General features: G+C 38.7%; 1 protein-coding gene across 1 annotated transcript; it reads left to right on the top strand.

Moving 5' to 3' along the window:
• The first annotated feature begins 5,240 nt into the window (after nucleotides 1-5,240).
• LOC101159396 (kelch-like ECH-associated protein 1) lies at nucleotides 5,241-23,883 on the top strand. The gene is made up of 12 exons (XM_004082216.4): nucleotides 5,241-5,570; nucleotides 9,471-10,245; nucleotides 11,205-11,404; nucleotides 11,501-11,657; nucleotides 13,063-13,155; nucleotides 13,237-13,383; nucleotides 13,905-14,011; nucleotides 16,317-16,452; nucleotides 16,525-16,721; nucleotides 19,270-19,475; nucleotides 22,627-22,803; nucleotides 23,248-23,883. Exons 2-12 carry the CDS (start codon nucleotides 10,030-10,032, stop codon nucleotides 23,427-23,429), a joined length of 1,818 nt encoding a protein of 605 aa, XP_004082264.2. The 5' UTR covers nucleotides 5,241-5,570; nucleotides 9,471-10,029; the 3' UTR covers nucleotides 23,430-23,883.
• Nucleotides 23,884-24,091: the final 208 nt, after the last annotated feature.

Here is a 24,091-nt window from a genome sequence, read left to right as displayed (position 1 = left end):
CCACCAAATGTTGTGTGGAAGATGATACTTGTACAAACTGCCAGATAAATGAATTCATTTGTGCTTATATGCAATATTCTCTTTTCTAAAAATAACAGTTGCGCCACATAAGTGCATTGTCACTATTAGTTTATTGGAAGGTTTTGTATCTTTGCACATTTACAGAGTTTGTTGTTAAAGAAAGAATATGCTATACTCTGCTTTAAAGTTCATTCACCCAGATTAAGTCAGAATGTGAGTGGGAGTGCACACTCAGACATTCCAACATGTCCATGCCACACCTTTAATTACATTCTCTTAGCTTCAAGTGACTCATTATACAGCAAATACCTTGTAGAATGTTATGAGTGTCTTCTTTCCTAGGAAGGAGATGTGCTTTCTTAATAACCTGGGTTCAGATGAGACTTTGACGTCTCCCTACAGTCAGGCCTATATTCTAGGGACTTAAAGCTCTCCTGAAATAGATTTGGAAAAAAGGTTTTCCTGAAAAATCTTATTGAAAAGAAGCTGAAAAACTTCTAACTAAAACTGAAAGATATGCTAAGCTTATCTGGCAAAGAATCTTTTAAATCTTTGCCGCTGGGTAAATTTATTCCACAAGTTAATCATAATTTTTTCAACTTCTGAGGAAAGTTTAGAAGAGTTAAACCATAAAAAATCCAGGTAAAAGATAGTTAAATACAACTATAATTGCAAGGCTTCTCAGTCAGCTGCCTTTTCTACTTTTACTTCTCATCAAAGAATAACAAGCTGGAATGTCTAGAGAACATGCAAATGTTCCTCTACTGAAAACATTTCGGAGAAAGACAGTGAGGTTCTGAGAATGAGCCAAACACATCTGCATGGTTTTCAAAAAATTCTGCATCAACCTTAAGCGTGTCTGTATCGGATTGGGCATCTTCATGAAGATCAGAGGGGGATATTGTCTTTTACTTTTTGCAAGTCATTGTTTTTCTTCCTGATTTAGCTGCAGCTAAGTTGAGCTGTGTCTATTTTTGATGAATGCTGCATGTATTAACGAAATGATTCTTTAACAACTTACTTCTGCATATTTTTTTCATTTTTTGTTTTTGAAGGATGTTAAAGAAAGTGAGCTTATAGATCATCTGGGGTGATCTTCATCTTGCACACTAGAGGTGTTGGAAAAAATCCATACTGTGAAATATCACAATATTTTGTTTTGCTATTGATTTCAAATGCTGCTGAGACAAGTTTTAAGCATTCGATGCTACCGGCATGCTGCAGGTGAATGGTCGTAGTGAACACTTGAAAGTAAGGGTGAAGTGGGTGAGATGCAACCACGTCGAACCGATTTTTCATTTTTTCAACCTTCCCAAAAATGTACACAGTGGTGCTGTTCACGTGATAAGTGCACGGTCCTTGGACACCTAATGCGTGTTCCATGTGTGCAGCCTGACTGTTAGAAATGAGGAAATTAGACAATCAGAGCGTAGTTGGTGTGGGCGTCCCACACCAACCTTCCTACAGGCACTTGCGTATCACCTACACACCCTGTGCATGCGGCTTTGCATGAGATCAGTAAGGAGCCAGTGCGCCCACCTTATTAATGGACTAGATGGCGGCGTCACGGCAGTCTGTGACACCATCACCTGTACTTTAAAAGTGCACGTAACTAGCAGTATCCTTACAAATCTTTACAGTACTCTTATCACACACACAACAATCGTAAGTTCTATTTTTATGATGTCCCTTGGTGTGCAAGACACACCTGCGCTCCCTTTAAGATGCAACCGCTCCTTTCAACAACCTTCCACGGGCCCTAACAACCTATAACCCGCAGCACCCATGTGGTTGCACATGACTAAGGCATTACTTTTGTCTTCCAGCTAAAACCCCGACTGCTAAGTGGCAGCAAACCACATCAAGCCTCTTTCAGCAGTTTCTGTTACAATCTTGGGGTATATTGAGGTATGTTGTATCGTGACAAGAGTATCGTATCACCAGACCGTCGCCAATACACAGCCCCACTGCACACAGCTGCAGTGCTTCTATAATCAGCCATGCTTGTGAGGCTGCCTAGCACTTCTACTGAATGATTCCTCTCATATTACACAAATAGGGTCAAATTCATGGAAAAATATGAAAAAGAGACTATTCAGTTTTTAACACAAAAAAGGCCACACGCAAAGCAAAGCAGTGGCTGACTTAATGTATTACGATTGGGGTCTTTTAAGCAAAAGCGTGAATTTTTGTGACACAAGTTAAAACCAGCTCATAGGACTTGTGGACAGAGAAAAAACGCTCTAAATGTGATTACATATTGCTTTTTTTACTCTTTACCTGAAGTAATGCTGCTTCTGAGCTGCATCACAAAAACAACAGGACACATCCAGTCTTTGTTGGTAATGCTTCCTGCTACAAACTAGCAAATGAGTCTGGGCCTTTAGTCCCTTATTTATTCAACCCATATTTGTTTGTAGGTAAAAACTGAGTTTTCCAGCTTCATACTGCAAAAAATCAAACTGCAAACATTTCCTTCATAGATGCATGGACAGCATAAAACAGAATCACAAATATCATTGATGAAACTTCTGTTGGGCCCATTCACCTTCAAAACTTACAAATAAAAGGGCTGAGCAGCCTGTTTTGTGTTTTTCCACAGAAAAGTGACCCTGTTAAAACAGGTTAAGCCTTAATGTTGAAACAGAAATACATGTGGTCATTAGAGTTGCAGCTGCAATGAGGATATTAGAAGTTGTTCAGATTTTCCTATTCAGATGTTGCAAATAAAAAGGTCAGACTCATCTCTCCTTTTTGTTCATCTCCTAACAGACAGCATGACCAGATATTCAGGTTCCTACTGAAGCGGATATGATCTTCTTCTTGCCCTTTTCCATTGTTATTTTGCTAATTCTTTTTTTTTCTCATTCCTTTAGCCTTGTTTATCATTCGGATGTCCGGTGAGGAGGAGATCACTGTTGTGCTCCTCTAAGCTGTCTCAGATTTGTGTTTTGACTCTAAAAGTGAAAGCAGGTTGGAGAAACGGGGGATTCCCTCGTCTGTCAGAGTTTCTTTATCAAACCAAACCTCCACTTTTTTTTTTTGCTCTCACACCCCCATTACCTGCCCAGTTTTGGTGCCAAGAATGTTTTTTATTTGTAAACTGGCAGGTGTGCCTGCATTTAGTCATAGGACTAGTTAAGGTGCTTTGGCACATGCTCTTACTTCCTGCTCCAGGAGTTGACACTAACATTCTTGTCCACTTTCATCAGCTCAAGTGTAACCAGGGTGCATCTGTTGTTACATCTGTGCTAACGTCCCCCAGATGTGTTTCATACAGATGTCATGTTATTGCCTCTAATCAGTCAATAGTTTTTTATGTTTATTTGTCAATATCTTCCTTTATCAATTAGGTTTTTTTTATGAATGAAAACTAATGAAAGAAGGTCTTTGTGTAGACAATGTCACCAAACAGACTCGATTCCAGAGATCCAAGAAACAAAGCTTTTTTCTTTCTAAAGTATTAGTATCTGGTGTTTTGGCAGGCCTTTGGTTAGAAGTCATCCTAAACAACGTGACAAAGTAAAGTCCCGAATGATCCCTACATTCATCTTGGAGTAAATTTTAAAAAACGAACTTAGTGTGAGGCCTGAACAGGGTTGAGGCAATGTTTTTGATTTGACAAAAAAGGGCAACAGTGAGTCAGAGAGTTTAGTTTTTGAAAAATAGTCGAAATTTTGATCTTCACCTGCAGCTTCTGCTGCCAGTTCAAAGCAAAAGCTGCATGAATTGAGTATTCAATGATTAACTGGTCTTTCATGCTAATTGGACTATCTGTAGGTGTCAGAAGAAAATGTTGGAGACTCGATCTATAATGATGGATAGCTGGAATTGAGACAAACAGTTATTTGTTATGTGACCTTTGACAGGTGCAAGTCTAGAACAGTCTTATTGGGCATGCTCCAATTGTCAGTCTTCTTTTTCTTGCCTGTTAGACACTTGTAACCCTTGTGCTATCCTAGGCACTTTAACGTTGGGAGTTGGGTCATCTAGACCCACTAGACAGTGCGCTGAACTTTTTTTCTTCATTGATTTGTGATCTTCACTGGTGTCCATGGATTACATGAAATCTTTCCACAAGGGTTAAAAAGGCCAAAGTGGGAGGACATCACCAACAGACGATATGTGGACCTCAAAAACAAGAAAAATCAAGTCAAATTGCCTCAATACAAAACTATTTCAAACACTTCCCAGAGCACATTTGATTGAATTTGACATTGTACCTGTAAGTGACATAATCTTAACCTCGTTTGAGTTAATTTTGAGGTCAAATTTTTTTTTAAATGGGACATTTGATAAAAATCTGTCACTGATGTCACATGCATCCTTAAAGTCCCACTCCGATCATCTTTTGATCAATTTCAAGAGCGTTCCCAGAAGTTAAATCGTTTTTAGCCAAGATCCCAAAAACTGTAGTTTTCTAAGACATTGTTTCTGAAGAGCAGCAGGAGTTCATTAGAATTTCACCTCTGAGTTGTGGGTGGTTCTGTTGGCACAGTAAGCCCTCCTCTGCTTCCCAACATTCTTTTTTGTTCACACTCTCTCCCGCTAGCTTACAGCCGCGCACAGCCCTGACATAACATTAGCAATGCAACAAAAATGGTGAGCAATATCAGAGCTATCCAGACCCACATTTTAGAGCCAGATGCCAGTTCACACCAGGAAAATGAAGGATATTTATCTGCAAGTAGATCCATTAGAATTGAACGTTTTTTAACAGAATTCTTTAATCTGCTTCTGATTCACAACGATTTGTATAAAAAAAAACTTGAAAACACAATTTTAAGCTTAATTTTCTTTATATATGTCCCCGATCGTGAGAAAAAACGCTACAAGAACATGTTAAAACACTGTTTTCATTGGAGTGGGTCTATAGAACCCATATCCTGTATGCTATGTTTGAAATATTTTACATCAGAGAGAGCATTTAGAGGGATTTTATCTGCAACTTGTTCTTCGAAAAGTAGTTTAAAAGGTAATTAAAAGTTATTTTATGTTATCTTGAATTGGATTTTAACTTGCTTGGACCTTAAAAACAAAAATCAAACTTGTTTGGTAGAGTTGCTCCTGTCCGTCTTCTCCGTCACAAACAATTATTTTACCTGATCACAGAAAACTCTTAGAAAAGTTGAATAACAAAACAAACACGTCTGTCTTCAGTCTGGTTTCACTTTAGAGCAATGTTTTTTCTTTGTTTTTCTTTTTTTTTTTTGCGTTTATCTCGTCATATGTCAAGTGAACCTGAAAGCCATTTCTTCTTGCACAGAAACGCAAAGTCATGCTGGTGCAGGAGCTCTTCCCCTCCACCCCCAGCTGCGCCACCCCCTTTGGACGCGCGCAGGACGGCAAGGACGCACTCAGTTCCGCTGTTTCTCTCTGTTGACGGCAGAAACTCATCGTTTGCTGAGAGGATCGGTGGATTCATTCATAAAAATAGCAACTAAAGCGAACACCAAGGGGCTGAGGAGAGTCTATGATCCTGTGGCGGCGCAGTTCCTCCAGCGCGTAACGATCGCGTCGTGTTTACGAGTCCAACAGCTGACTTCAGGGTGAGTCAACCTGCAGCGCTGCCAGTAATTCTTCAACCCTTTCCACGACAGTTCTTTGGGATCTTAACTTTCTTACTTAAAGTCAATTTTTGAAGATAATCCTGTAAAAAAAAAAAAAAAAAAAAAAAAAAAAAAAAAAAAAGGTGGTATACACTGAAAGTTACTTGATTTCCGTAGAGTCCGGACAGGGAATTGAAACTTTATTTTTCTTTCTGAATTATGTAAAGTCAATAACTCTTTTTCTGTTAGAACTTTCTGATATTTTGAAGCCTAAATAGACTAATGTCTAAGCAAGATTATAATTCTTAACTTAATTTTATTTCACTTTTTCTCTCAAATTTGATTACACAACTAGTTGCAAACAAAGTCCGATTATTATTTGGCTGATCAAAAACTGCTTATTGGATTTGTTTTTGTTTGTTGATGTGAAAACGAGTGTAAATGAAAAACCTGAAAGAATCGAGCTGAGTCAGAGGGCAGAGAGTCTCAGTGTTCATTCCAGCTTGTGTTGCCATGGTTGCATTGTCAGCTTTTATTGTACTTATCAGATCATCAGTACAACTGGCTGCCACATGATCCTGCACACATTTCAGGAAGTGTTTCCTCCGTTTATGATTAAGGAGGTTGTCAATCCAGAAGAATCCGTATGCTGTAGGCATTCTTTCCAGTGGCAGGCCTTGATGTGCATCTGCGTTTGTCTGCGGCTTACCGGGGGAGACTGCAGGTATCACCTTTTGAGCGTTTCTGTAAGGCGATATTGTGCCTGACAGGCTGCTGTGAGCAGTCAGGACAGCTCAGCAGTTTGTGGCTGCACACTTTCAGGGCTTATGTAATGCATCTGTAGGCTTAAGCTCTGTTTGTAGCAGTGTTGCTGCAGCTGCAGCAGCAGCCTTTAAAAGATTAACCCTTTTTCCTCTAACTTTGTCCAACTTCATTTATAGACCCACTTTGCTTAAAATGTATTTTTGGTGTTTTTAACATGTTCTTGTAGGATTTTCTCATAATTGAGGACATTTAGAAAGGACATTAAGCTCAAAACTGCATTTCTGAGTATTTCTTAATTCAAAATGTTGTGAATTCTGAACAAAAGTAGTTGGGATAAGCGTGTAAGAGTGACATAAAAGCCATATATGTATATATATGCATATGCTCTCTGCTCCTCTGCAGTCTGATGCATCTGCTTTAAGACTGCTAGATCCATGTACAACTTAGTTTTCCTCGTCTGAGCTGATACCTGGCTCAAAACTGATAGCTCCATTATTGCTCGCCATTTGTGGCACCGGTAATGTTAGGTTGGGATTGTTAGGGGCTGTAAACTAGCGGGAGAGAGTGTAAAGAAAGTGATTTTGAGAAATGAATGCGGGCTTACTTCGTCCCAACAGTTTTGCCCACAACTTATGGGGCAAATTTCTAACGAACTCCTGCAGCTCTGCAAAAATTATGTCCTAGAAACTGACAGAATTTTTTATTTTGGCTAAAAACGGCATAATCATATTTAAAAGACTACTTGGAGCAATTTTACAATAGATCAAAAGGTGACCTGAATGGGACTTTAAATAATCTTTGGAAACTTTACATCCAGAAAGACCCAATGTCATTGACCCCAGTTATAAAAACCTACTCATTGATTTCTCGTAAACCTCTCCTATCCGAATACTACTTACTGCACATCTGGTCATTCACCTCCCTGCGTCAGATTCCAATCATTTTTTCTTTAATATATTTCACTGTAATCAAAGATCTTTCTTATTTTTTCCTTTTCCTTGTGTTGTTCTTATTCTTCAGCACGTTCTGATCATGTGATCAACAAACATGCTCACTTGATTGTGCAATAATGCAAAAGCTGCGCTCCACAGTTCCACTGCTGCCTTTCTTACACTAGCAAAAAACAAAAATCCAAATATAGACGTCAACTTTTGTGCATGTAATGAAAACTCAGCATAATTGCTGGAAGTCCGTCTTCCTACAGAACATTGTTATTTCTCGCAGGAGCTATTTATTGCAGGTTTTTTTTTTTTCATGCTCTGCAGCATAAGAATGGATTTGTTCTGCTCTCTGTGGAATGCAGTGATTTCTAAACGGTCAAAGGAGAAGTGGATTTCTTGTGAATAAAGTCCTCCAGTATATTTCCAAGTTCAGTTTTCTCTGCTGCGTCCTTCCTATTGTTAGCCTCACATGTGCTGACGCTTTCTGTTTTGTTTGATCCAACCACTGATCTGAGCCAAAGTTTTTCTTCATGCTCGTCACTTCATTATGAAAGTGTGTCGCCTTCATGACTTCATTACATGCATTTTATTCTTTCTAATTTTCAGCCAAAACTAGTTAGTTAAAATACAAAACTAGTGAACTAAACTGAACTAAGGGAGAACTGAAGAGAGTTTTTCTTTTGCTTGACAAAACTGCAAGAAATATCTCTGAAGACAAAGACAAAGCGATTCATGGATTTGATCAAAATTTATTATATGTAAAATTTGACAAAACTGCACTACACTAAACCTACACCAAAATCACAAGAAACAAAACACACACACACTGTACACAAGGATCCATGATCAATAGTTCCTAAAGAGAAAGGAAAAAAAATACAAAAGACAAAACCATTGAAAGTTACATTGACTTTTTGACCCCATTGACCATATATGTTAATGAAATCATTTGGTATTGTAGCTTTATGTTTGCTTATTTAGTGACTGTTTTTTTAATCTTCATTTTATCTGCTCTATTGTACAGCAGGTCTACAAATATTTGAACCTCTTGACCTGTATTTGTTATTTCTCAAATGAAAGTGACAATAGATACAGAAGTCAACAAGATCTCCAAATTGTAATAATTTTAATTTGTGAAATAGTACTTTGTTTGGTTCTATGAAGGAAGATCCAGTGATGATTTTTTTTGCTTTTTTTTTTTTTGCTTTTTTTGTGAGGAGGAATACAGAGTGAAATGTTGTTTTGTATGTAATTCCCCATATTTCAACACAGTAGATCATGTATGAAAGAATGAAGGAGCAGTACAGAGTTTGATAATAATCTCACTTGCAAATGTCAGGTTTATTTTCTGAAGGTTCTTAGAAATTTGACCATTTCTGTGAGTAAAAGCTGGCATGTTTTCATCAGGACCTATACAGGAGATGGACAGTAGATGTGGAAAGTTACCAATTGATAAAATAATTGATTTACTTTTGTGGACCAAAAGAGGAGGGAAAAATCCTTTTTAAGTGCAGTGAAACATTTTGGTCTGTTTATCCATTCCAGCTCATGTCAGAAGGTGAATCATATTTTAATTACCGGTAACTGTCACATTTGTAACAAAAAAGTTTTTGACTTTTGATACAGACATTCAAAAATTGGTCAGCAAAATATAAATTTGAATAAGTGAACTATCCCGACAAGGATGGCAAAATACAGGACTTCCATTATTCATTCTCCACTTGCTTTGCCCCACCTTTGTAATTCCTGGCCAAAGATTGAAGAGATCTTTAGTCACGTGGTTTTGTTTACACCCTTTGGTTCGAAACAGGAAAGTCTGCTTGACGTCAGTCTAAACACAGACCAAGTGCAATGTTCAAAACTTGATCCAGACAAAATTAACTGTACTCAGTCCAGACCAAAGGACATTTCCAGTCTGAATATACTCTAAGTATCTTTGAGGAATTCAATTAATTTAAAAGTGACATATCAAAATATGTAAGGCTGGAAGTGTAATAGTCGAAAGGAACAACTGGAATTGAAGCAGTTTAAACACAAAAAATGGCTGCACCTCTTTCATAAAACTTTTTTTGACTGTGAAGGAAATCCAAAAATGTCTGTTTTTTTCTACAGGGAAGTGAAACTTGTTTTGTTCACACTCATTCAACAGGCTTTATTTTGCTTCCTGCAATGACTTTTCGTTTCTCCTTTACAGGACCAACCCCATCACAGAACCAGCAGAAGAAATTTGTCCTCACATGCTGCAAATCTCAGCCTCAGACGTTTGACCGCTTCCTTTTATTAGAGGGAACGGTAAATGACAACGGACCACTGAAACCTTAAAGTGGATTTCTTAAAGCACCTGCAGAATCCAGACTGGGACTTGGGAGTCATCTGATCCTGATGCAGTCACTCATGTCAAAACCTGGATAAATGAATCCAGGACCTTTCTTCGTCTTGTTGGGGCACAGAAACACAAAAAACCTTCAATTATTCTGCACTGGCACAGGTTTTCCTTTCCTCTGGACTGTTTAATCTGCCCTCTGGCAATGGCTTTGATCAGCAGGGAGTATTTGTTCCCAACATGTACACGAAACATTTATGACTGAGTATACTTTTGGTTTAATGGTGGCACAATGGATCTCCTGAGAGCATCTGCTGATCTTAGCTTCCAATGCTTGAAGACCTAAAGAACTTACTCTCATTTTGAACTTTAACTGGATCAGAACTAAAAGAAATCCGCAGAAAACTGGACCCATTCATTTTACTCCTGCATGATGAATTGCCCAATAAGGAAAAAACGTCCAACTTGTGACTCAGACTTTTCAGCCATCGTGGTTCCCTCCATGCACGGGTCAGGATACCTCGACTACACGGTGGAGAACCACGCTCTCAGGTCCCTGATGGTCATGGATGAGTTCCGAAAGCATGGCATGCTATGTGATGTGTTGCTGCATGTCACATACAAGGAGAGGGTGGTAGACTTCAAGGTAACGTCCCTTTTAGCTTCTAATTGTGTGAAACAAATTCTTTGCGGAAAATACTCAAAAATACTATTTTTAATTGAAAAATAGCCAAAACTTTAGATTTAAAGATGAAGTAAAAACTTAAGGTCATTTAAATGTTTCAGGAAAAAAACGGAAAAAGCGTTGGCTTGCTTAAAGTTAGTGTTTTTCAGCAGCAGCTGGTAATCGGAAAACTTTAAATAATGACACAATACATGAAGAATGATAAACGAACCTAACCAGTCACAAAAAAAACAAAAAACAGGTTTGCAGTTTTCCACAGCTGAGAAACATGCAAACCTCAAGTCACCAAAGCCTGGCCCCAACATAATCTAATAAAAAAAAAAGAAAATCAATTTCCCCTTGAAGAATCAATGAAAGGGAACGTTTTAGTTTAGGAATCCTGCAAAAAATGCAAAATATTTGAGCTAATTCTTCATTTAATTGAATAAAAAAGGAAGATAAATGCCTAATATGATGAGAAATTTATATACATGTTAGAAAGTCAAGAAAGAGATTTTAGTTTGGGAAAAAAATGTTGTGATATTTCATTGTAACCCTGCAAGTTGAGCTTTTTTGAAGTTTGTAAATGAAGCACACAATCAAATCCACATCATTGTTTCCTTTTTTCTTTTAAAATACAACACATTTTGTCAAATCTAAAAAATTTGACATTTTTGAGAGCGCCTTCTCTTCTGCATGCACTTAAAAAGACTAGGAAAACGGACTGAAAAGAGATCTGTCTCACAACTTTAACACACTTTTACACCCCCCTAAATTTGAGTGAATATTTGAGTGAAATGGATGTGATCTAAGCCGTTCACCCAAGTTATGATCAACAATGTTAAGGCACTTTCAAAAGTCAGGCTTTCTACTTGATGCCCTCTGTTCATTTGAAAGGCTTTGACCTCCTGGAATGTTTTCCATTAAACACTTTGCTTCAGGTGCACAGGGTGGTGCTGGCCTCCTGCAGCCCGTACTTCAGAGCCATGTTCACCAGAGGCTTCAAAGAGTGCAGCGCTTCCGAGGTCACCCTGTGCGACGTGTGCCCCGAGGTGGTGGGACGGCTGATTGACTTTGCCTACACGGCTCGTATAACGGTGGGGGAGAAGTGTGTGCTGCACGTCCTTCTGTCTGCCATGAGGTAAACACGCTTAAACGGTAGCAGAGGGAGTGTGGAGTCATTGGAAGCAGGTGCTGCGTTCAGGGACTTCAAATGTTTCCTGTTTGGTTCGTGAAGGTTTCAGATGGAGGACGTGGCCAAAGCATGCTGCGATTTCCTCATTAAGCACCTGGAGCCGGCTAATGTCATCGGCATATCGCGCTTCGCGGAAGAGATTGGGTGCACAGAGCTGCAACAGCACTGCAGAGAGTACGTCAACACACACTTTAGTGAGGTAATGGGAACATCTTCAATATTTTCATGGCAGCTCATGTGTGTATCAGACTGTAAATTTCTTGGCAGGTTGCTCTCAGATCAACAAAATTTTGTAAAACAAAGAATTGACGGTTAAATAGGTTCAAATGGAGTTCCAGCAGCACAAAACTGATCCCAAACTCACATCACTTTAGCACTGGAACAGAAATCTGCTTCTTTTTGCACAATGCTGCACCCATGTGGTTACTTCTGCATCTAAAACGAATCCTCACAGTCTGAGAGAGTATTTTGGTTGATTTGTTGACCTCTATGGAGGTTTACTAACATAAATCCACACCTATAAAGAGGTTGCATTCATTGCTGGGTATTGTGGCTGAAAAATAATGCTTTTAGTCCTAATTTAGGACCTCATCCTTCTCTCAATCTTTGACTTCAATGAACACAACCGTAAATTAAAATCTTGTTTTAGGATTTTTGCTTAAATAATATAGTTAAATTGGCTAAAAATTCCTTTGATTGAGTGTTATAGACAAAATGTTCTATTTTTTTGCTGCAGTGTGTCATTGCAGATCATCGGCCTTCTGTTCTAGTGTATTTTTCTTGCATTTAAGTAAATTCCTCCTTTAATTCATCTTTCAAATCCTCTAGATTTCATTTTGCACGTTGCAATGTCTCTCATTCGTTTACCTTGCAGACACTTTAAAGATAAAAAGTTTTTTTTTTATCCTTTTTTATCCTTACTATCATTGTTTCTGATGACTGCCCTGAAGAGCAAATCAAATCAACAAATCACCCAATGCAAAAAAACATATTAAGATCACAACAACTATTAAAAAAGCAAGACAAATAATAAAAAAAACCTGACATTTCAGTAATCAAAACAATATTCTACATACCAAAAGGTCAAAAGGAAGCGTTTCAGAAAACAAATTAATAACCAGAATTCAAAAAGGAAGTGTTATAAAAATGAATTCATATTTGGTGATTGCTCAATCAACTCTTTACCACAGTTTAGAAAAAACATCCTTCTTCTTTCCCTCTTCCTCAAAACACAATTGTCATCATCCGATCAATGATGTCCCATAATTCCTACCTTTTCTGGTTTCTTGTTTTGTTTGATTTTTTTAACGTTTCATTTCTGAAAATGATTTTTTTTTTCTGACAGTTTTTATTCTTACATTTTGGATTCAGGAATTTAGTTTTGATTTCTTAAATGTTGTGTTTTTTTCATTGTTTGTTTTGCTTTTTTTTTAGTTGTGATATTTTCTATGTTTTTGTATTGAGTGATTTGTTGATGTGATTTACATTTCAGGGCCACCGTATTAAAGAAACAAAATCCTTTTTTTGTCAAAGCGTCCTCTGAACCCACTGCAGGTCCCTCATGTGTAAACAGACATCCTCTGCTTGTGTGCTCTGGGATGCAGGTGACAAAAGCGGATGAGTTCTTCAGTCTCTCCCACTGCCAGCTGCTGGAGCTCATCAGTCAGGACAGTCTCAAGGTTCTCTGCGAGTCTGAGGTGTGTGACAGACTTGAAAGGCGCAGCTCAGAGAATTAAAGATGAATCCGGAGGGTTCATTTGAGTTTAAATCTTCCTCAGGTGTACAAAGCCTGCACAGACTGGGTCCGCGCGGACATGGAGAGCAGGGCTCAGTATCTCCACGCCCTCCTGAACGCGGTCCACATCTACGCACTGCCTCCGAAATTCCTGAAAAAGCAGCTCGTCTCCTGCCCCATCCTCAGCAAGGTGAATGTCCACATGAAATGATGTGATGTAGAATGAGTGCAAACCAAAATCTGTTCGCTGTTTAAATTCTTATTATTTTTAAAAGACTTTTAAATATAGATGTAATAGCATCACATGTTCCGTCACTTTTTTTTAAATCAATTTTATCAATTTTATAAGTAAAAATAGCTATAAACCAAGTGTTTGTGAAATGTTCTGCATGTTTTAAATTAAGGATAGCATGTTGTCCTTATTCTTTGATGTTTATCCACATGAACATCTTTCTCCCTGTATATTCTCTTTATAGGGCCTCTGTGACCTCTTCGGTTTCTTTTTTAGCTATCTGACTTCACTTAGAAATGAGAAAAATGTGTGTGTGCTCCAAGAACCTTTACACAGTTTGTTTACACTGCTTAAGGCATTAAATCAGTTTGTTCCAAAGCTCGGTTCTGTTGTTTTTAAAAGCATTGTGATGGATGGGTTCTAATGAAGAAATTCCAAACGCTTTACCAGCTTAAGTGGATCTTTTTTGTTTCTTGCAGGCCAATTCCTGCAAGGACTTCCTGGCCAAAATCTTCCAGGATATTACGCTGAGGAAGCTCACCCCGGCCCCGATCCGTGGAACCCAGCTCATCTACGTGGCCGGCGGGTTAGTGTCTTCTTAAAATGACGATCATTTTTTAATCCAGATTTTGGCACACCCCTTTAAAACAGGATTTGGTTGCATTAGTCCTCTGCAGGAAGTGAATCAAAGTGGCAAGCTCAATTAATTAAAATCAACTTTTTCATTTTTTCTGGGTGGAAATGTGGTATTAGGTGTTGTGCTCAAAGGAACAATGATCCTGTCTTCTTTCTTTTAGACCTTTATTAATTTTTGCAAAATTTATTTTGAAATGTTTATCAGCAGGACTAAATCTTTTTATGTTTGCGCAAAAACCTGCTAAAATTTAACACAAAATTGACAATAAAGTCATTTCTTATAAAACAGTTTTAATTTTATGATGTTACTAAGAAAATCAGCAAAGCAAAAGTACATTAAATAAGTAATAAATAATAAATAAGTATTTTTAGAAAAATATTTTATTAAATGATATATGTTTTTCTGCATTGCAGTTTTTCTTATGCTAAAACACGTTTCACAAACGTTTCCTCCACGTTCCCCAATGTTTAAACACAACACCCTTTTTCTAAAGTTAAATACACACAACCACACCTGCTCACTTCAAAACTCAAACTTTCACAGCGAAAGAGCAGCTCGAAGCTTTCAAAAATGTAAACACTATACACATCATTACACACTACAGCAAAACAATGGAAAACACAATGCTCAATTTGTGAGAAAAGTTTTGCTTCACAACTGCCAAAACATATTTGTAGAAACTTTACAGTAATGGATGTTCTTAGATCTCTGCAGAGGATTAGGAATTTAGATGTGAGAGTTTCATATGAAGAGTATAAATCTATAGTAAATTCTGTGTGTACACTACTGTAACACAAGTCAGTGCAAAAACAGAATCTATTGCACACTATAGCACTCTGGAAAACATGATCAGGGTGTGAAGTTATTTCATTTACTTTATTCACACCACACACACACCACAATCACTGTGCAGCATCATTTAGTTTATGGATGTTTGTCATAAACCTTCCATCTCTCCGATGAGAAGAACTCCTCTATAGGGTTCAGGAAAGGGGAGTAGGGTTGCAGACAGACGTTTAAAAAGCTGTTGCTGTTGGTGGTGAACCACTCTCTGATTTGGTTTCTTCTGTGGAAACTTACATCGTCCCAAATGATCACACAAATGTGATGTGCGGGCCCAGGATGGTGTTGTTGGCGGTCCAGGAGGATGTTTTTTGGCTCCTCTAGGAAAGGCGATGAGACCTTGGGTCTTGTATTGTAAGACCCAAGGACAGCATGGAGGTGGACAAGCCCCTCCAAACCCATCGCCGCACAAAGAGTAATATTACCCCCCTGCTGGCCAGGAACCTCAGGGATGGCTCTTTGGCCAATGATGTTGCAGCCTCTTTGCCTTCCTTTCTGCAGGTTGAATGCCCTGATAGTGGTGGCCACAGTGAACCTACTCATGTTTGGACGGACTCTCAGTCCTGCTTCAGCCATTGTCATGCCACGGATAATGACATGGTCAATGACTGTTGCTCGCATCTTGTTTGTAATGATGCTGCGAGGTTGTCTTGCTCTCCCTCCTGGACCTCCTCCTCTCCCTTGTTGGCCTGCTCCTCTTCCTCCTTTGATTTGAACTGCTCTTCCTCCTTGACCTGCTCCTCTTCTTCCACAGCCAGCTCTTCTCCCTCCTCTGACTCGAATTCCTCTTCCCCTGCCTCTGCCTTCATCCATTGTGTTTGTTTGCCTTAATCAAACTGTGCACTCTGAACTTGCTTTTATACATGTGCTCACAGCGTTAGCAACAAGTGTCTTCAATCTAGAGTTGTTGTGTGTCATAAATGGTGCCAGGTCTGTTCATTGTGTTCAAATATTGCTGACTGTGGCAAGTATTTTGCATTAGCTTTCATTTGAGAAAATGAGCAGAGTTCTTTTGTAACTTGTGTTTTAGCAAAGAAAAACATGTTAAGATTTATGAGAACGGAGGCTTGTATTTTGTGACTTGTGTTTTCATGTGAAATGTGTTTATGATTTTGGAAAAGTGATGGCTAGATTTAGTCAATGTGTTGAGACAACTGGTCATTTGGTTTAGGGGATTGGCTTTTGTGTTTTAGCATTTGAGAAAAACTGAAGCATTTTTTTCAGATGAAAAACGTTATTCCAATTTGGATACATGGGGGTGGTAGTATCAAAGTTTGGACCTGATTTAATGTTTCTTTGCCGGGATGGCTTCTTTTTTTTTTACAAAAAAGCCACAAATTTTAAATCTGGTTTTTAAAATACGGTAAAAAGCACAGAAGCATCCTAAAGTAGGCAAAAACTGTGTTTTCAGGTACCAGCATACGCAGAATTCTCTGGCCTCCATGGTTGCTTTTGACCCCAGGAGAAACAATTGGCTGAAACTGGCCGACATGGAAACTCCCTGCAGTGGTCTGGGAGCTTGTGCTCTGTTTGGACTCATGTACACTGTAGGTCACTTCTGTTTGTAGTTTGAGATGTTTGTGGTCTACATTCCGCTGAATGCATTTATTTTCACCCAGGTGGGGGGCAAAAACCTGTCGCTTCAGAATAACACAGAGTCCAACTCGTTATGCTGCTACAACCCCATGACCAACCAGTGGAGCCAGCGAGCCCCCATGAACATGCCCAGGAACCGAGTGGGGGTGGCAGTGGTGGACGGGTGCATCTATGCAGTGGGGGGCTCCCAGGGTTCTGTGCAATACAACACAGTGGAGAGGTGAGATACATCTAAAATATTGAGTGTGGATCTAGTCCAGTGTTTTTCAACCAGTGTGCCGCGGCACACTAGTGTGCCGTGGGAAATTGCCCTCTTTAACTGATCTAAAAACATCTACCATCTCCAGGATATCAGCTCTTTGTTCATCCAAACAGGCCCTGATAAAACACTGAGAAGTTAGGAATATGAAAGATCGTAAAATACTTTTTCTTTGTATTTATTTGATTCTATTAAAGAAATTTTGATAAGAATGACGGTACCGCGATTTAGCCGCAGCGTCAGCTGTTTTTGGAAAAGTCCCGCCCCTTTAACTGTCTCCACCAATAACTCTTGGAGACTTAATGACATGTCATCAGACTGACCAATCAGAAGTGGTTAAAGTCTTCACTTCCTTGTTCCGATTTAGCTCGTAAAGTCGCTTCGTTCCAACAAAAATACCAGCTAAAGCTCGTCTTTAGCGGTGTAGCTTTCCACAGAATCCGGTGTCAGACCGTGGAACATGTGAACAAAACAATGAAGCTCAGAGACGCGAGTCTTTCTGTGTTCGTTGGCTGTGTGAACTACATTTCCCATGATGCATTGGGTTAAAGGGACAGCGTCTCAGTGCACAATGAGTCGTCCTTGTTAAATGTCTTGGAACCACAATGAACACACATCAAACCGTTTTTAAATGTTCTAACTTAACTTTTATTACATCTTTTAGAAAAAACATCTGCAACTTCCAGCTTTTTCTGCCACAATTATCACAAAAATGCATGTGAGATTGCGGAGGGGCTGTAGATCAATACAGACTGAGTTTCTCCTTTTTCTTTTTTTTTTTGATGCTGGTGTGCCGCGGGATTTTAGTCAAGGTTAAAGTGTGCCGTGGCTCAAAAAAGGTTGAAAAGCACTGATCTAGTCCTTAACATCGCTCTACAGTGCAGAAACCACGGCACTTGTATGGACATTTTTGACTGTGTTCTTTAATTGAAATGAATTTTCTTAGGGTGGGACATGATGTAGCAATAATTTTTAAAAAAGCATTTAGAGGCCTTTCAATGTTAAGAGTCAGCAACTTGAGTTCCAGCTGAACACGTTGAGCCACACATTCCCAGGAATGTCATGTTCCTGGAAAGCTTTGCATGTACTGTAGATGCAGTCAGGAGAAGCGTCAGTGGCGCTGTGAATCCATTGTCGCGTCCTCTCTAAGGAGCCTTTTAAAACTTCTTATAGGTAGAGATTTCTAAAGGAGTCTCAAGAGGATTGTGCTGGAAGCCGTACTGTGAGAAGCCGATGGATCAAATACTATAAAATGCAGAAATAAAAGCACATCAGAAGAGTTTTAAGCACTGATGTTAATGGAAGCTAAATGCTTTTTTCCACCCTCAGATCTAAGCAACACGCAGGAGACTCAGCAGGACGCTGCGTCTCTGTGCCAAATAAAGATTAGGGTTTTTAAATGATCGCCATAATTACAGTTCAGAGAGCGGGGTTGTTGTCCGCTGAGCCACCTGAGACTTTCATTTAGTACATTTGTCAAGAGTGACCTGCAAATGTTAGAGGGCAGCTGATATTAGTGCACTATCAGCAGTTTACAGCCAGGAAAGACCCGGAGCCAAGAACACGGCCTGAAAATGATTAACCAGGGCTCACACTGTCCCTCCTGCTTCATCACCACTCACCTTTATCCCAGATGCAAAGATTCCCTTCAGGATTAAAGCAGTTCTTGTATATTTTCTGGATTTATCAGGATTTATAGCTGTTTGCTTTGAGACTGCAAGTCATACACAATGTAGATCCCATGTTTGTTAATTAAATGTGGGGCTAAATTTGGAGCCTGGCTAAATCAACAAGAGATTTAAATCGTGTAAATGGAGAAAAAGCTGGTCAGAGACAGAAGACAATCTTATTCAATTAACTAAAACCTTCTTATTAATAATAATAATCGAAATTACTACTGTTTTACCTTTATTTTTCTGTTTCAGCTTTAAATAATTTAACACCACTTTAAGTTAACTTTTTTTCAAAGAAAATTACCCAAAACATCATGTCAAATATCTTTTTAGAATTTTACCAGCAACTCCATATTTTGAATCCCTTCCTCTAGTCGTATTCTATTATCATTTATTAAAAATTATGCAATAAAAGATAAGATAAACTTTGCAGTTTCACACGTGGAATCTCTTCTGGACAATAAAGTACAATAGATTAAAGTGAATTGGTTTATTTTTTTCCTTCTGCCTGCAGCTCATAGGTTATTTTTTCCAACACAATATGAAAGTCTGCATGTTTTCAGATGTCTTAGGAACTGAAAGCAGCTTTTTTCTACAAGGTTGGTTAACGCTTTCTTAGCACAGCCTGTTTATGCTCATCCACTCAGAGAAAATATGTGCTTTTCTGCATGGATGTAAAGCCTGCAGCTTTTTTTACTGTTTTTATGTATTTGATCCTTTTGTACTTTTCTTGTTTTTTTGTTTTAGAGTGTTTTAGTGAGTTGACTTTCATTCATTGGTTTATTTTGGTTTATTAAGTGGGGCTACAGGTGTTATCTCTGCTGTTCGCTTTGCAGGTGGGATCCAGACTCCAACCGCTGGTCGTTCATCAGCCCCATGTCGGTGGCTCGCCTGGGCGCTGGCGTGGCTGCGTGTGGGGGAGCTCTGTACGTGGCGGGGGGTTATGATGGCCACAACCGGTGGAACACAGTTGAGAAATACCAGCTTGACACAAACACCTGGCACCCGCTGGCTCCCATGAACACTATCCGCAGCGGGCTGGGTGAGTTGATCGCATTATCTTGTCTGCTCTGTGACCTTTGCTCCAAACAAGACTCCGTCCGGAAACGCTGAGACCGTCTCAACGTTTAAATCTGACCTCTGAAAGCTTAAAGAGCTTTGATATTTTCATTCAAGCACGACCTTGTCCAGCAGCATTAGTCACAAAAGAAAATGTGGTTTGCACCAGATTATAGCTATTTATTCCAAATTGTTCTAACCAAAAACAATGCAGCACATGATAAAAGTTCATAAAACCATTCATTATTATTTATTATATCATGGTAAACATTGCACTTAATGCTGACATCTTACTTTTTTAGGAATTCTTTTTTTACAATATTTGTTTTCCAGGTTTTTGCATAATTTGAGTTATGATGGAAATTTCTTGAACTTCAGAGTTTTTCCTTCTATGTTGTTCACCTTTAGGGGTCGCCACAGCGAATCAGCTTTCACTGATTAGATACTGCTGTACATCAACAGAGTAATTCACTTGAAAAACAGATCTTGCAAGTGAATCCTGGTGCAGTTCGAAACAGTGTGGATGCATACTATCCAGTGGACATTTGGACTAAAACTGTAAATAGTTTGCATCTGATCCCAAAATAGTTTATAGGAAATGTCTCATGTAAATGGGGTGCAGTGAGAAGGCCACTGAAGTTGTTAAGTTGTGTTTACGTCCGTAAAGTGTTGCATATGGATGCAAAGCCAACATGAAAAACCTCCTTTTTTTAGAGTTCTAGAATCAGCTGCTTCATGTTGATCTCATAAACGATTGAAGATTTACAGTATATCAGAGAGCCTGTGTTGTTTAGGTGTCACCAGCAACATCTTCAATGTCAAAGGGTTAAACGCGATGAAGAAGAATCATCATGCAGTTAGTAAAGCATTATTCATGACAATTTTCAAGTTCTCCAATTTTCTTTTTCTTATTTACATTTAAAGATCCACTCCAATGAAAATTGTGTTTTGGGTGTTTTTATTGTGTTCTTATATATGTCCTCATGATGGAGGACATTAAACAAACATTAAGACCATAATTGCAGTTCACCATTTTTGTGACACCGGTAATGTTAGGCTGGGGTTGTCAGGGACTGTAAGCTAGCAGGAGAGAGTGTAAACAAATGAATGATGGGATATCAGCAGAGGCTTACTCCCATGCCAACAGTCCCACCCACAACTCAGAGGCAAATTTCTAATGAACAAAGCACAAAAATATTTATGTTCATAGCAGCAGATTTTCAAAAAAGAGATCAGAAACATTTTCATCAACTTAACAACGTAATATATCAAATGTTTTCTTTTAAGTTATACAGATGTGCAATTATGACGTCTTCTCTAAAGTCATGTGTTAACATTGAAGCAATTATAATGCATAAAGAGCTTAACAGGGAATATTAATCAATCAAGTGGATTTAATAACCTCTATTTTGAGTCACTTCAATGCTTTAAAACTAAAAACAACACAGACAGCGACTCCTCATGATGTGACCCAGGGGGGTATTCCAGAAAGCAGGTTATGCTAGCTCCCACGGTAAGTTTGAGGCTAAGGAAGTTGATAACCTCAGCTTTTGGTTCCAGAAATGGAGGTATGTTTCAGGGTATGTCAAGTTGCCATGGCAACTTGTGCTCTGAACATAACCTGGTCTGGAGCAGGTTTAGTTGAAGGTTAGTTTGTTTACAGAGAGGTGAAGCAGCATGCCGTGTCCATTTGAAGATGATTTAGTGGATGAAGAAGATCAGATAATACTTTTTCCACCATGAGAGGGTGATAAGACCACGTTTGGATGTTGGAAAAATAAACCTTTTTACTTTGATCCAACTGAATTATTTGCTTCAATTAAGATTGATCATTTTTTTTGTTAAGTCAGCTTAAAAATAACTCGTAGTTTTCAGACAGTTATTTTACCTTCATTCAAATTAATTCAATTAAGTAGGTGTAACTTTGGTACTGCTGTTAGAGCGGCACCGCAAGGGATTGTGGGATACCATTCCCTTTGCCTGTCTGGACGGATTTGGGTACAAGTGAAATTTAACTCAATTACTTGTTACCAATAGAAGTAATTCATTTAAGTTGGCAAAATTGGATAAGTTATATATATATATATGCGTCACAAGGAAAATGGAAATGGAAAGCAGAAACGCTGTCATTAAAATCTCAGACTCCGTCTCACCACGCCTTTCCATGGTGACACTCTGGAAATCGGCGATCTATTCAGAATGTCTTTATGTACCTGCCGTGCACGTGCATTAACCCAGGGCGTAATTACGCTAACTTATGTCCGGTCTTTTGGAACAGACATACCCAGAATAAGTAAATTCAGGCGGATTTCAGCCAGAGTTCGGGGTTAAAGACAGGGTAGTTTAAACATGCTTCCTGGAATACCTTGCTCTCTGTTCAACACTCAAAACAATTCACAAGAGTCTGATGGAAAGTTTCAGACTACAGAAGAAGAACCCACTAATGAATAAACTAAATAAAAGTAAAATAGCAAAAAGAATAAACATTGAAATATATTTATTGGTCACGGTTTTGTTTTGGTTTAATATATGATCTGTACATTGCAAAAAAACAAAACAAAACTGAAAATTTTAGAAAAATCCAATTTTTCATTTGCCGCTAAGAAGGTAACAAAGAAGAAAAACCTTTCAGTTGGCTCATACTAATTTTGGTGTAATGTAATATAAAAGTTAACAGTAAATCCTCCTTAAATTTAGCACAACAGGATTTAGACACTTTAATATAAACATACAGGTATGCAGCAGGGATCCAAAGATTCCCTTTCCCCAAAATTTTGTTCAATGGTATAACATGCGGTTCAGTTTTAAACTGAGAATTGGGGCTTTGCTATTTCAAGATGCATCCAAATATAACGACCAGATCTTCACCTGCAAGCGAACCCAGACTCACATTTTTATGCTTGTTTGATTTGTTGTTGTGAAAAAAACTGGGAGAGAACCACATTTCTAGCCTTCACCTCTTGCAACCCAAACTCGTTTGATATGCTCTTTTTAATTTCATGGTCACAGGGTCCCAGGTCATCAAAATTAACTAAAGTGAAAATAAAACTCACAATGTGATGTCCTTGTATGTGGATGCCAGGTTTCAAGTGGTTAAGAAGCGGAACATCAAGCTCTTCTTTGCATTGCCGCAGGTTTGGCATGTTTAAACTCCTCCCTGTACGCCATCGGAGGCTACGACGGGCAGAGCCAGCTGTGCACAGTGGAATGTTACAGCATGGCCAGGAACATCTGGGAGCCCAGAGCCTCCATGCATCACTGCCGCAGCGCACATGGAGTCACCGTCCACCAGGGCCGCATCTACGTCCTCGGTGAGTTCCACAACCACAAATCAGGATGGTATGGGGTCAAAACGATGACGGCTCATATTGGGATTAAAAACGTAAAGTTTGAAAAAAAATATAGAAGAACTGGTAATAAGTATTACCTGTATTACCAGTGTCTAAAACCGCTACTACAGCGTGCCCCCCCTGGCATCGCATCGGCGTGCCCCACTATTTGAGGAGCACTGGTCTGCGCCAACTTTTTTTAATACCAATACAAGCTAGACATACGAATACTTTTTTTATTTTGTGGAAATGTTTTCTATTTAATAGTCTTTTTTTTTATTCTAGTAACAATGTTTTTGTCTACAAGTAAGACTTGTACTTTCTTTCGAATTCAAAAAATAAAGAGATTCATGAAATAGTATCAAGACACATTTTTAGCTAAATTTCAATTTTTATATGTATAAATACTTTTTTTTACTTGTCCAGGAGGTTACAACCAGCACGGCTTCCTGTCCAGTGTGGAGTGCTACTGTCCTGAAACAAACACGTGGATGTACATAACGGACATGCCAGAGGGACGCAGCGGCATGGGTGTTACCGTCACCATGGAGCCCTGCCCAGGGAGACTTCTGGAGCTGGAGGAGGAAGAGGACGCCGAGGTCATGTAGGATGGAGAAACGTGTGGAGTTTAAGTTTTTCTGAGTGAAAAGACTTTTTGGAGGGAAATAAAAACTTCATAAATGTATAAACTCAACATCTCTCATGTAAAATAAACAAAAATTATTCCTTTTTTGAGAAAAAGAATGATAGTGTCTGCTTTGAGTTTGTCCACACTTGTCTGACAAACCAATGAGACTGAATTTAATGAAGACTTCCCTACTTGTGAGAGACGATGTTACCTTTAGGTTAAATTAAGTTATACCTCAGCTGATTTCCATTCTTTAGGAGAACAACTCTAAAAAATGTAAATACCAGACTGTAACAGAGCTACCGAGTCCTCCTTTCTCTTGTCTCTTTAAAATGAAATCTATATGCAAGCACTTTTCATTATACTGTTTTTACGTGTGTAAAATCAATTTTGTTTTGTTTCTTAAATAAATGAAATTTGAATTTTTTTTTAAATCTGTGCTCCTTTAAATTGCGTCTTACTGACCTCTAGTGGCAGTATCCTGCATCTGCAGTGTCTGTCTGACTTGTGCAGTAACTAAGAACTGCCACTAGATGGCGGAATGAGTCTGTGTACTTTTATATAAACTACTGTCTTTTAGGGTTTTCTAAGAAAACTGATGTTAGAAAAACCTTAAGCAAATGACTTAAACGTAAGATTATC

Source organism: Oryzias latipes, chromosome 22 (assembly GCF_002234675.1).
Source record: "Oryzias latipes chromosome 22, ASM223467v1".
In the NCBI taxonomy this organism is placed as follows: domain Eukaryota; kingdom Metazoa; phylum Chordata; class Actinopteri; order Beloniformes; family Adrianichthyidae; genus Oryzias; species Oryzias latipes.
This window is presented reverse-complemented; position numbering and strand designations above follow the sequence as displayed.